General features: G+C 44.1%; 1 protein-coding gene across 1 annotated transcript in view; it reads right to left on the bottom strand.

The window, feature by feature from the left end:
• The window catches only part of GLT1D1 (glycosyltransferase 1 domain containing 1), a 133,893-nt gene that overhangs the window by 91,087 nt on the left and 30,304 nt on the right, over window positions 1–12,502 (bottom strand). The window contains exon 5 of the mRNA XM_044275645.1: window positions 11,396–11,432. Coding sequence (XP_044131580.1) covers window positions 11,396–11,432 — 37 coding nt within the window. The remainder of the gene's footprint in view (window positions 1–11,395; window positions 11,433–12,502) is intronic.

A 12,502-nucleotide genomic window follows, 5' to 3' on the forward strand; every position in this document is an offset into this window, starting at 1 on the left:
TGTGCCCCCGGACTGCTGCTCCGTCCCCATTGACTATAATGGGGGAGGGGGCGGAGTTCCGGCAGCAGCACGGCAGCGCAAGGCGAGAGGCAGTCGGACTAAAAGTACGACATGTAGTACTTTAAGTTCGGCTGCCTCTCGCCGTGCGCTGCCGTGCCGCCGCCTGAACTCCGCCCCCGTTATAGTCAATGGGGACGGAGCGGCAGCCCGGGGGCACACGTGAACTAGCGGCAGGACGGATCCGACAGGCTGTTCACCTGCAAGAACAGCATGCCGGACTCCCCTGCCGCTAGTGTGAAACTAGCCTTAGTTCTGTCTTGCTATTGAACAATTTCTTGCTATTGAACAATCCCTTTAATTGTTTTCTATAAAGGATATACTTTTCAGTTATTAACATTATCATCATGTAGTCGTGTGATACAGGAGTCTTTTGCACTACTTGTGATATAGGGTACATACCTGTGGGTTAAATAACACGCGGCAGATTTATCATAGACCAACAGGTCTATGATAACCAAGTGCACTTACAGAGACTAAGTGTACGACTCGTCATAAATTTGGCACAGCATCCGGCAGTCTGTACGCCTATACCGATATCTACGCGGAGAAACACCACTTGCGCAAGATTTTTTGGGCAAGTGGTGTTGAAAAAATAATAAATCAAACACATAGTTGGGACTTTTTCACACCAGAAAGCTGGTTTACATTATAAGATAAATTGGGCCATGTGGACAGAGAAATTGGGAAAAAGAACAGTAGGTGGCGCTATACAGATAGATTTTATTGAATAACTCAGGCGCTATACTAAATTTGTAATTACATCCAATTAGATATGTATTCAGATGCAGGTACTGGTTTGAAAAATTTTGAGTATTTTTGTGGGTCATCCTCTTTAATGAGCATCGACTGATTAACAACTGTAATTTTATTTTGCACAAAAATATAAAACCAAAACATGTCACATGTGCCCGTACCCTATAGGTATTTCCACAAGAGAAAGATACACTGCAGAGGTGTGCATTTTATTGGGTCAGCAAACAGGATATAATTTTTAGAAACATCATCCACACAGTGCAAAAAAAACAAAAACAAACATTCTGCTGCATAAATTCATCTGCAGCGTGGATTTTAAAACCACAGCATGTCAACATATGCTGCGCATATCTACAGTGGATTTCACCCTTTGTATGCTGCAGAATCGTGGGAAACTAAGCCTTCTGTGGCTGTACCCTAAAAAAACAAACAAACAAAAAAACAAAACAAAAAAAACCACGTGGGGAAATGCCATTCATATTTTTTACATAATGGGCTGGGGCTTTTTTTATTGCGTTCAAATTTTTATACTCTCTCTACCGAAGGCGACATGTGCAAAATGGCATTTCTGCCTGCTGCTTGTCCATAGAATGAGAATGAGACAAGAGGCTAAGGTTACTTTCACACTCGCGTTTTGTGCGGATCGGTCATGCATGGATCCGTTCGGATAATACAACCGTCTGCATCCGTTCAGAACGGATCAGTTTGTATTATCTTTAACAATGCCAAGACGGATCCGTCTTAAACACCATTGAATGTCAATAGGAGACGGATCAGTTTTCTATTGTGCCAGATTGTGCCAGTGAAAATGGATCCGTCCTGGCACACAATGTAAGTCAATGGGGACGGATCAGTTTTCACTGACAATCTGGCACAATAGAAAACGGAACCATCCTCCAATGACTTTCATCAGACGGTCACCAAAACGCTGCACCAGCGTTTTGGTGTCTATCTTCAAAGCGGAATGGAGACTGAACTGATGCAAACTGATGCATTCTGAGCGGATCCTTTTCCATTCAGAATGCATTAGAATGGGGGGCGGAGCTAGCGCCAGACCGACATGGACGTCTGTGTCTGAGCTCTCCGAGAAAGACGCCACTTTCCTACAGCTCACTTAAGCCCCTGGACTAAATTATGGGCAAGATCGGTCAGCAAAGGACCGGGGATTCGTCCCAGCACCAGGAGATATGGACCGCTTCGTTAAAAAAGCTGCCGCTGCATACGTGGCAAAGGAGTCTGAGATGGCGCCGGCTCCCTGCAGAGACTCGGCTGAGTTAGACCCGGACGCACAAGAAGACACAAGCTACACCGACGGTGCCAAAAGCCGCAAGCTCCTACCGATCTCTAGGAAGTACCTAGATCTGGCCCTCCAGAAAGCTATGGGTCCTCTGGTAGGTGAAATCTCATCACTGAGGGAAGACATTAAACACGTGGGCGGCAGGGTGGAAGCGCTTGAAGAGACGCAAGCTGCTATGCTAGAATTTCAAGCCGCCTCGTCCTCTAGCCTGCAGAAATGCCAGTTACATCTTAATGCGGTCTATAATGCTTTAGAGGATCAGGAAAACCGCGGCAGGAGGAATAACCTCAGGTTCAGAGGTGTCCCTGAGTCAGATTCTGCATGTGAAGTCCCGGACATTGTCAGATCTATTTGCGCGGACTTATTAGGCCCGGATTGCCCAGACCCTCTAATTATTGAAAGGGCCCACCGTGCCCTTCGTCCAAAACCAGACGCTAACAACCCTCCTAGAGACATCATATGCCGCTTCTTACACTTTCCGGACAAGGAAGCTGTCCTAAGCAAAGCCCGTAGACCTGAAGGGGTTAAGTTCAACGGAGCGGTCGTATCAGTCTTTCAAGACCTCGCGCCTATTACCCTTCAGAAAAGGAAAGCACTGAAACCATTAACGGAATGGCTTAGAAACCGTAAAATTCTGTATAGGTGGAACTTTCCGTTCAGCCTTTCCTTTGCGTTCAATGGCAGAAGAATCACTATCAGAACCCACGCGGACTTGGGACCGTTATATGATCTCCTGGACATTTCTCCATTGGATATAGATGACTGGGACTTGGTTCGGGACTTAACCCTTCTGCCGGAGCTGCCCAAGTACACCTTCTTTGAACCCAAAGACACTCCCAAATCGCGTCGCCAAAAGAAAAGGAATCAATCTCTTACCCCCAGGCGCATCGCCTCAGAAGATCGTTGAACTTATTCTGCAGCGTCTGGAATCCCTTACAGCGTCTGCTCTCAGCAGAACGATCCCGCTCCTATGTAAAGCACCCACGAAATAACCGGCTATCCTCTGCAATAACCTTACCTTTACTTCGGTTCTACTCCTGCTCCCAGGACTTCACACCAGAGGATTATGCATCTTCTCCTCAATAACTGCCCATGCAGTTCACAGCTGCCCCCTCTGTTCCGGCAGGGCGAATTTAGTGCTTTGTTTTACCCCTCCTTTGCCCCTTATTTAGATTTTAATCTAGAAGGAATCTACCCACAGATCTATTAACCCTTATCTTCCCTGTCTTTGCCATTACTCCCTCCTATTGCTATCCTTTTCTCCTCTCCTATACCCCCCTACTCTCCCCCCCCCCATCTTGTGCTTTATGTATTACGGCCCTTCCTTCTAAATATGTGTCCATTGACCCATTTTTTAGGTCCATGACCCTTAATTTTAACATCCTTCTCCCTATCTCTTTGGATATGGGTCTAAACATCTTCAACAAGTAAAGTGGGTGTCCCTTAGTGGTAATTAACCTATCCCCCCCCCCCACTAGACCTTATCTGGCATCACCATGCTGCCTTTTCATTCTTGTTATAAGTTCCAGCTAATTTTTTCCTTGCACGCTTTTGTCATACAGGTGTGGATTCAGCTCCCCAGATCCTTTACACATCCTAACGATGGCCTTCAAACTAGCTTCATTTAATGTAAAGGGGTGTAACTCTCCTTCTAAGAGGAGCCACATCTTTGGGATTCTGAAGAGGATACATGCTAATATTGTTTTTCTCCAGGAGACCCACTTTAAATTGGATCACTTCCCCAACCTTTCCTTCTCCATATTTCCCTTGTGGTTCCATAGCGGATCCCCTTCATCCAACTGAAAGGGTGTTAGCATAGGGTTCCACAAAAAAGTCCCTTTCCTTATAAAGGATCAAATCTGTGACCCGGAGGGTAGATTTCTCATGATAAAAGGCACGATAGGTCAGCACCTATTTACTCTTATAAATATCTATGCACCCAACTCTAATCAAATTAACTGGCTAACTGATATCTGGAAGAGATCAGAAGATTTCAGGGAAGGTATCACATTCCTCAGGGGGGACTTCAATTTAGTTTTTAACCCGTTTTTAGACTCCTCTTCTAACAAATCAGCTCAATCCCGAAAAGCCCTTAGATCCATCCTAAAAAATCTGGCTGGAAATCACCTTGTAGATGTTTGGCGTACTCTTCACCCGGACGTAAGGGACTACACCTTTTTTTCCCAGGTTCACGGTTCATATCAGCGGTTAGATCATCTATTTGTTTCTAAAGAACACCTCCAGCACTGTTCCGAGGCAGAAATTGGTTCAATCACCATCTCTGACCACGCCCCTATCTCACTTACCTTTCTGTCCCCGCCAGATAGGCGTCCCTTTAGAAACTGGCGCCTTAACGAAAAACTTCTAGGCCTCCCGGTCACCAAAGCCCGTCTGCAAACCCTACTAAAGAACTACTTTGACACTAACTGCACCTCTGACGTCACATCACATACAATTTGGGATGCCCACAAGGCTTTCATCAGAGGGCACTGCATAAGCATGGGAGCTCATATTAAAAAAGTCAGATCGAAACAGATAGATGACCTGCTCGAAAAAATTAGTGCTCTTGAAAGTTCCCATAAGAACTCATTACTTCAAGCTCACTTAGACGAGCTTTCAACTTGTAGAGCTTCTCTTAAAAATCTTTTGAATGACTCATCTGCAAAATACTTTCTGCACTCACAACAAAAGATCTTTGCACATGGCAATAAAGCTTCTAGGTTTATGATGCAAAGACTCAAACGTAGGAAACTTAACAACTTTGTTCACAAAATGAAAACCCCAGATGGCCCAGATACTTTTGATCCAGACAGAATAGCCTCTCTTTTCAGGAACTTCTATGAATCTCTCTATAACCTGCACCCTTTGACTCAGACTAAGAGTGTCCCGGAGGCTGTTCCAGAACACTTGTCCTTCCTAAAAGGCCTTGACCTCCCACAGCTTTCGGTCCCAGATAGGCTACATCTCTCTGCCCCTTTTACTCCAGAGGAACTATTAAAGGTCATCAAAGAATCCCCAAAAGGAAAATGCCCTGGCCCGGACGGGCTACCCATCCCCTACTATAATGCTTTCCATGATATATTAATCCCTCACTTATTACCCATTTTCAATGCATCTCTGCAGGGTGTCCCTTTAACCGGAGATATGTCCAGAGCAACTATCACAGTGATCCCTAAAGAGGGTAAAGACCACACTCTTTGCCCTAATTTCAGGCCCATCTCCTTACTCAATATAGACTTGAAGCTGTTGGCTAAACTCCTTGCCAACAGATTAGCTAAACTCCTCCCAAACTTGATCCATAGAGATCAAGTGGGTTTCATCAAATACAGAGAAGGAAAGGACAACACAGCTAGAGTGCTCAACATTCTCCATTTCGTTAAGAAACGGGCTCTGCCCCTGGTCCTTCTCAGCACAGACGCTGAGAAGGCCTTTGATGGAGTTAGTTGGCCATTCATGTACTCGGTTCTCCACTCCTTTAACTTCCCTCCTCACGTCATTAAAGCCGTACATGCCATGTATTTTAACGCTTCGGCCTCCATAACAGTTAACGACACCATGTCAGCTCCCTTCCGGATAGGCAACGGCACGCGCCAAGGTTCCCCTTTGTCACCCCTCCTATTCGTCTTAACCTTAGAGCCCTTATTGCAATCTATTAGGTTAGATGACGACATCCGAGGTATAGCCCTAGGAGATCAGCAACATAAAATAGCCGCATTCGCGGATGACATGCTAATTATGATCCATAATCCTTCCAAGGCCCTCCCTAAGAGCTATAAACACTTAGAATTATTTGGCTCTCTGTCTAACCTAAAGATCAACCATAACAAATCATTTATAATCTCTACGGGTATTTCCAGTACCTTAAAGAAGGAGTTATCCCAAACTTCGCCTTTTAACTGTTCCTCCCCTCACTTAACATTTTTAGGAGTCAAACTCGGTACAGACCCTGGCCAATTTTTTAATCTGAATTATCTTCCTCTGCTCCAGAAAATTAAAATCGGATTTAGGAGCTTTAGATATTCCTATCCTCTCCTGGTTCGGGAGAAAGAATATGCTAATGTCTCTTATCATACCAAAACTGACTTACCTCCAACAGGCACTCCCAATACCTATACCCTCTACCTATTACGCTTCCCTCCGTTCTCTATTTAGATCCTTCATTTGGTCCGGTAAGAGGGCTAGGATTGCTTATAAAGCTTTATCCTACTCAAAAGAGCGAGGGGGAATCTCATTACCGGATCCAGAAATATATGGTAGAGCTGTCCTTTTGGCGAGATTCGTGGATTGGGTGCGATGCCCTCCGCACAAATCGTGGGTCGCAATGGAGCAGTCCCTCCTTGGCTCGACTTTTTCAGCCTTTCTGTTGGGCAAACTATCCCCTGCTCCTCTCTGTTCTGGCATATCTCCGGTTATTAAAGCTACTTTCCAGGCTTGGAACGCTTTACAGAGATCCCCTATTAGTATACCCCTTCCCTCTCCTATTCTGACAGTGGGAGATGTATTTAATTTAGCCCCTCATGAGCTTAGAGACAGTATACCACCCAAGATTAGATTTTCTAACATAAAAATCATTGACTTATGCCATGAAGGCTCTCTAATCTCCACAAACGAGATGCACAAGTTACTTGATGTCAGCCCCTCACGATTTAATTTAATATGCCATCTTAGATCTTACATGACCCTACATGGGGGATTGCAAAATCTCCTTAGACCCCTTACATGGTTCGAGAGCATCATTTCCCAGACAAAACCCCCACTTAAAGTCATTTCCCAACTTTATAAAAAATTAAGAGACCCCCCTGCCTCACTGGTCCTTGCTTATATCCGGCTATGGGAGAAAGATCTACATAGAACCTTTCAGGAGGATGAAATTCAGAAAATCTATGTTTCTCCTCATACTGCATCCAGATGCGTGAGGATCCAAGAGAATAGTTTCAAAATTATCTCCAGGTGGTATAAAACCCCTGATAAAACGTGTTTGTACTCTGCTTCTGCTTTGGACGTGTGCTGGAGGTGCTCGTCAGATAGGGGCACATACCTCCATATTTGGTGGAGTTGCCCTAAAGTTCTCTCCTGGTGGGAATATATTTTCAGGCAAAGCAATCTGATCTCTGGAACCAATTACCCTGCTTCTCCTGAAATTGCCCTTCTAAACCTCTTTCCCAAGGCCCTTCACACTCCCCAGATAAAGCTCTTCAGATACCTATTGAGTGCGGCCAAGCTTCTTATCCCAACTATGTGGCTCTCTCAGGAACTCCCATCCTGGGAACAATGGCTCCTCAGGATTGATCAGATCTATAGATTCGAGGAAATATCCTCCTGGGAAGAGCGCTCCCACCATAAGTTTGAAAAAGTGTGGAAGGACTGGAAACATTTCAGAGGTTATAACCCCTGAAGCTTTTAGGTTTTTCCCCCCTTACAGGTAGCCAGTGATAGGTCTGATACGTAGATACTGGAGAAGCTTACCTTCCCGCCTCGGAGCTGGCTCTCAGCCTCAGTACCATAAATGATGTCTGTATTGATATAGATTGAATAATATATGTGTTTTCTGCCTCATATAGCTGTCAACGTATGACCAGTTGTTTTTTCCCTCCCCCACCTCCCCCTTTATTGATGTAAAGCTTACTGATGATAGTATTGTACTATACCTGACAGACCTATTTTGAAGGCGACTTGTTGCCGTAGATTTTTCTCCATTGCTAAACGTCTGTATCTACAATTTTACTCAATAAAAGAGTATAAAAAAATAATAATAAATAAATTAAAAAAAAGAAGAATGCATTAGAATGCAAACTGATCCGCTTTGGACCACTTGTGAGAGCCCTGAACGGATCTCACAGATGGAAAACCAAAACGCCAGTGTGAAAGTAGCCTAAATTTGAATTTACTTTTCTAATGTGCACTACATCAAATATTAATAAATAACATATCCCAATGATAAATGGCGTCTTTCTGTCCCACTAGTAGCAGGTTTACTTCGATTCGCCTAGACACCGTGGCCTATAGGGACTTTTCACCCCTCGTATTTTCTTTTAATAATACAGTAAAAACACATACAGTAAAAATACAATTCTTCAGTAAATAAATTTCTGTTTTTCTTGATTTTAATTATACTCTTCTAAATAATCCCTACCCCTCCACCCCTACCTATACCCCCCACCACATTCCAAACACATTCTCTCTGGACAGTTCAGAAAAGTAATGTCTTTTTACTATCATCTCTCTTCTTTTCCCCTTCAAACATAATATAATAATATTATAACATTAATCATTTTCCCTTTTTTTTCCCTCTTCTGGCCTTTTTACACCAAAACCTTTTTATACTTAGAGATGATAACATTCTCCCAGGCCTTCCATTCTACCTTATGTTTGTGCATTTTACTGTGTCTATTATACCACCACTTCTCCATAGATCTATTCCTATTCATAACAGATATCCATTCCTGAATAGTTGGAATCTCAGGGCGCATCCATCTTCTTGCCATAAGCAAGCGGGCATAGAAAAAACATTTATATATCATTTGTGCTTTTATCCCTTCAACCTTTTGTGATATGTCCTAATATGCATAACATAATACATTTTTCTAAGGCTACTTTCAAACTAGGGTTGGGCGATATACCGGTATCACTATATACCGCGGTATTAAAATAACTGCGATATGGCGATATCGCTGTTTCCTAATTACCGCTGTATTTTGTGACGTCATCAAAGCCGTCATGTGCGCTTCTAAATTTGCGTCCGCCCGCCCCTGCACCTTGCATAGCGCTGAGTACAAACATTGCTTCCTCTCGCTCCTGGCTTCTTCTTGCTCCGCCTCCCTTAGTCAAGTCTCCAGACTCCACCCACCATCTGACATCACTGTCCGTCACCCTTCTATGCCGGTTCTATGTGGCGAACTCTGTGTGAGTACTGGGTGTCTCTGGAGAGACTGTTCCTGCGGCTGCCTCGCTCGTGTGCTCTGATGACAAAATTACAAACGTATTACTTCCCGCCGCCCCCGGCTCTCCCTCCTCCTTGCTCCCATATTCGACACCGACATCCGAATCGGAGCAAACAGCGAGGCAGCTGCGGGAAAAGTATATCGTAAAGTATTATTGAATGTATGGTGGCCTGTGGCCACAAGACTTTAGTAAAACGTCTCCTTGTGGCTGCCCCCATACAGCAAAACGTCTCCTTGTGGCTGCCCCCATACAGCAAAACGTCTCCTTGTGGCTGCCCCCATACAGCAAAACGTCTCCTTGTGGCTGCCCCCATACAGCAAAACGTCTCCTTGTGGCTGCCCCCATACAGCAAAACGTCTCCTTGTGGCTGCCCCCATACAGCAAAACGTCTCCTTGTGGCTGCCCCCATACAGCAAAACGTCTCCTTGTGGCTGCCCCCATACAGCAAAACGTCTCCTTGTGGCTGCCCCCATACAGCAAAACGTCTCCTTGTGGCTGCCCCCATACAGCAAAACGTCTCCTTGTGGCTGCCCCCATACAGCAAAACGTCTCCTTGTGGCTGCCCCCATACAGCAAAACGTCTCCTTGTGGCTGCCCCCATACAGCAAAACGTCTCCTTGTGGCTGCCCCCATACAGCAAAACGTCTCCTTGTGGCTGCCCCCATACAGCATAACGTCTCCTTGTGGCTGCCCCCATACAGCATAACGTCTCCTTGTGGCTGCCCCCATACAGCATAACGTCTCCTTGTGGCTGCCCCCATACAGTATAACGTCTCCTTGTGGCTGCCCCCATACAGTATAACGTCTCCTTGTGTTTTTTTTTTTCTTTTAAATGGGTATTTATCGCGATATATATCGTTAGCGATAAATTTTTTAATATTGTTATCGGCTGAATATTTTTGATATCGTCCAACCCTATTTCAAACTAGCGTTTTTTTGGGGCAGATCTGTCATGGATCTGCAAAAAACACTTCCGGATCCGGTTGTATTATGGTCTTATATAGCCATGACTAGGATCCGTCTTGAACACCATTGAAAGTCAATGGGGGACGGATCAGTTTTCTATTGTGTCAGAGAAAACTGATCCGTCCTGACACAGTGTAAGTCAATGGGGATGGATCTTGCTCCGCACCACATCACGGACAGAAAAACACTGCTTGCAGCGTTATTCTGTCCGTGATGGGAGCGCAACCAAACGGAACCGAATGCATTCTGGTGCATTCCATTTCGTTCAGTTCAGTTTTGCCCCCAAAAAGCCGCCCTGATCCTCATGAATTAGGGTGGAAATCAGGCCGATACCGATAAGTCTCTTTGCTAGGATCCTTGCCAATAGCATTATTTAACAACAAAATAGGACGATAGGATCCTGGGTCCTCTCCATCTTTCCCTTCCTTATATATTAAGACTATAGTTGCCTCCTCCACATATGTAGGCCGTCTACCCTGCCCTTGCACATATTTATATTTTCCTAACAATCTCTTTGCCCATTCTTCTGCATCTCTTTTATACTTTTATATAATTCAAATCGGTAACCCATCTGGGCCTGCCGTTTTTCCCATGGGCATTTTATTTATAGCTGCCATTATCTCACCTAATGTTATCGGTTGGTCCAACTGATCTGCTTGATATCCTTCAAGTCTTGGTGGATCAATACCCTGTAAAGAGCTGAATATTCTTTCCTCCTCCATTTTCTCCAGTGTACTATACAGTCTAGCATAAAGCTCATAGAAAACCCCCAATATCTTTTCAGGCTCACTATGCGTCATCCCTTTTTATCTTTAACCATTACAATATACTCGCTCTACCGAAGGTTACACCTGTAAAATGGCACTTCTGCCCGCTGCTTGTCCATAGAGGGAACTCCTGAGAATGAGACTAAAGGAGCTAAATTTCAATTTCCTTTTCTAATGTGCAATAAATCAAATACTAATAAATAACATATTTCAATGATAAATGGCATCTTTCGGGCCCACTAATTGCAGGTTTACTTCCACCGTGGCCTATAGGGAGTTCTCACCCCTCGTATTTTCAGTGTATATTACTGATGATTACATTTGTGATATTTTAGCCCCAAAACATGTTTGAAGACATCAGTCCTTGCTTCGGGGAAACAAAGTCTGAACCATTTCACGCTGCCTCACATTTCAATAACAGACGCATCATAAAAAGCTAATTTTGATAATTGGTGAACATTTTACGAGCACATACAGACTACATTACCAGAACTTCCTTGCCTCGAAAAATGGGAACTTTAGAAGTTGTTAAACGCGATGCTATTGTAATGTCAGAGCCAGTAAAACATCCGTGTCGTTCTGTACATTTAATATCGCTGGAAAATCTTACCTTGAGGCTGGATGTGTATCTTAGATAATGCTTGGGGCTAAGAAATAATGAAAAAGGAAAGTTTTTACTACAGAAAACAGAACATAAGTCATACATCAGTAAGCTCTGCGCTCACCGACAACTTTTCTCTCCATCTCGGAGGATAAATGTGCAGCAGACGGGCACACCGCTGCCCATAAAAGGCTCCTGCTTTGCTTTCAGAAGGAATACACACATTCTCATATACAGAAAAGTATCACAAACAGCAGTAAAAGACGCATACACCGAAATCAGGACACGGAGAAGATCTTACGTGGACCGTTTAAATTCTAACCAGAACTTTGGTAATCAAAAAACAAGTTTCTCAGGATTTTTTAAAAATAACCCAGTCTAACTTCTAAAGTGTGCAATGCTATTCCCTCGATGAATGTTGGGCCCAAACACCCACTGTATACGCACACAGGCGCATCTGTCACTCATAGGCTCCCATCTGAAGACACGTGTGCTATAGATCAGGAGGAGCCGAGCAGATTTTTTTATAGGAAAAGTATGATTATGACATGCATTTTATTCATTAAAATTTTTACTTTTCCTACGCTTAAGGGCCCATTCACACGACCGAATGTACAGCTCCGCACCCGTTCCGCAATCCAAAGGTCTGTGGATCCATTTATTTCTATGGGCCCTCAAAAGATGCGGATAGTACACGGATGCGGATGTGCTGTCCGCATCCGTTATTAAAAATAAACTTCAATCTCCCATACTTGTCCGCAGAAAACCTCCTGTGGAACCATACAAGTCTATGGATGCGCAAAAAAAATGAACATATTACCAACTCCATTCCGCAAAGCAGTACGGTCGTGTGAATGGGCCCTAAGAGTCCAGTGGGCGGTCTTATGAATGAATGACAGTCTTCCCTGTATCACCCTGCACACTAAGATAGCTGTTGATCACCAATTAGGACCACCAGCATGAGTTCTTAGTTTAGAATGAGCAGAGATTGGAATGAATGAAATACAAGTTATACTGAATCATTCGCTATAAAACTGTATACCAATCTGCTCAGCTCCTCCTGCTCTATACCGTGCTGCCTGCAGATTGCACTGCATTCTCATGGTGACAGGTTCA

Source organism: Bufo gargarizans, chromosome 1 (genome assembly GCF_014858855.1).
Source record: "Bufo gargarizans isolate SCDJY-AF-19 chromosome 1, ASM1485885v1, whole genome shotgun sequence".
NCBI classification, from domain to species: Eukaryota; Metazoa; Chordata; class Amphibia; order Anura; family Bufonidae; genus Bufo; species Bufo gargarizans.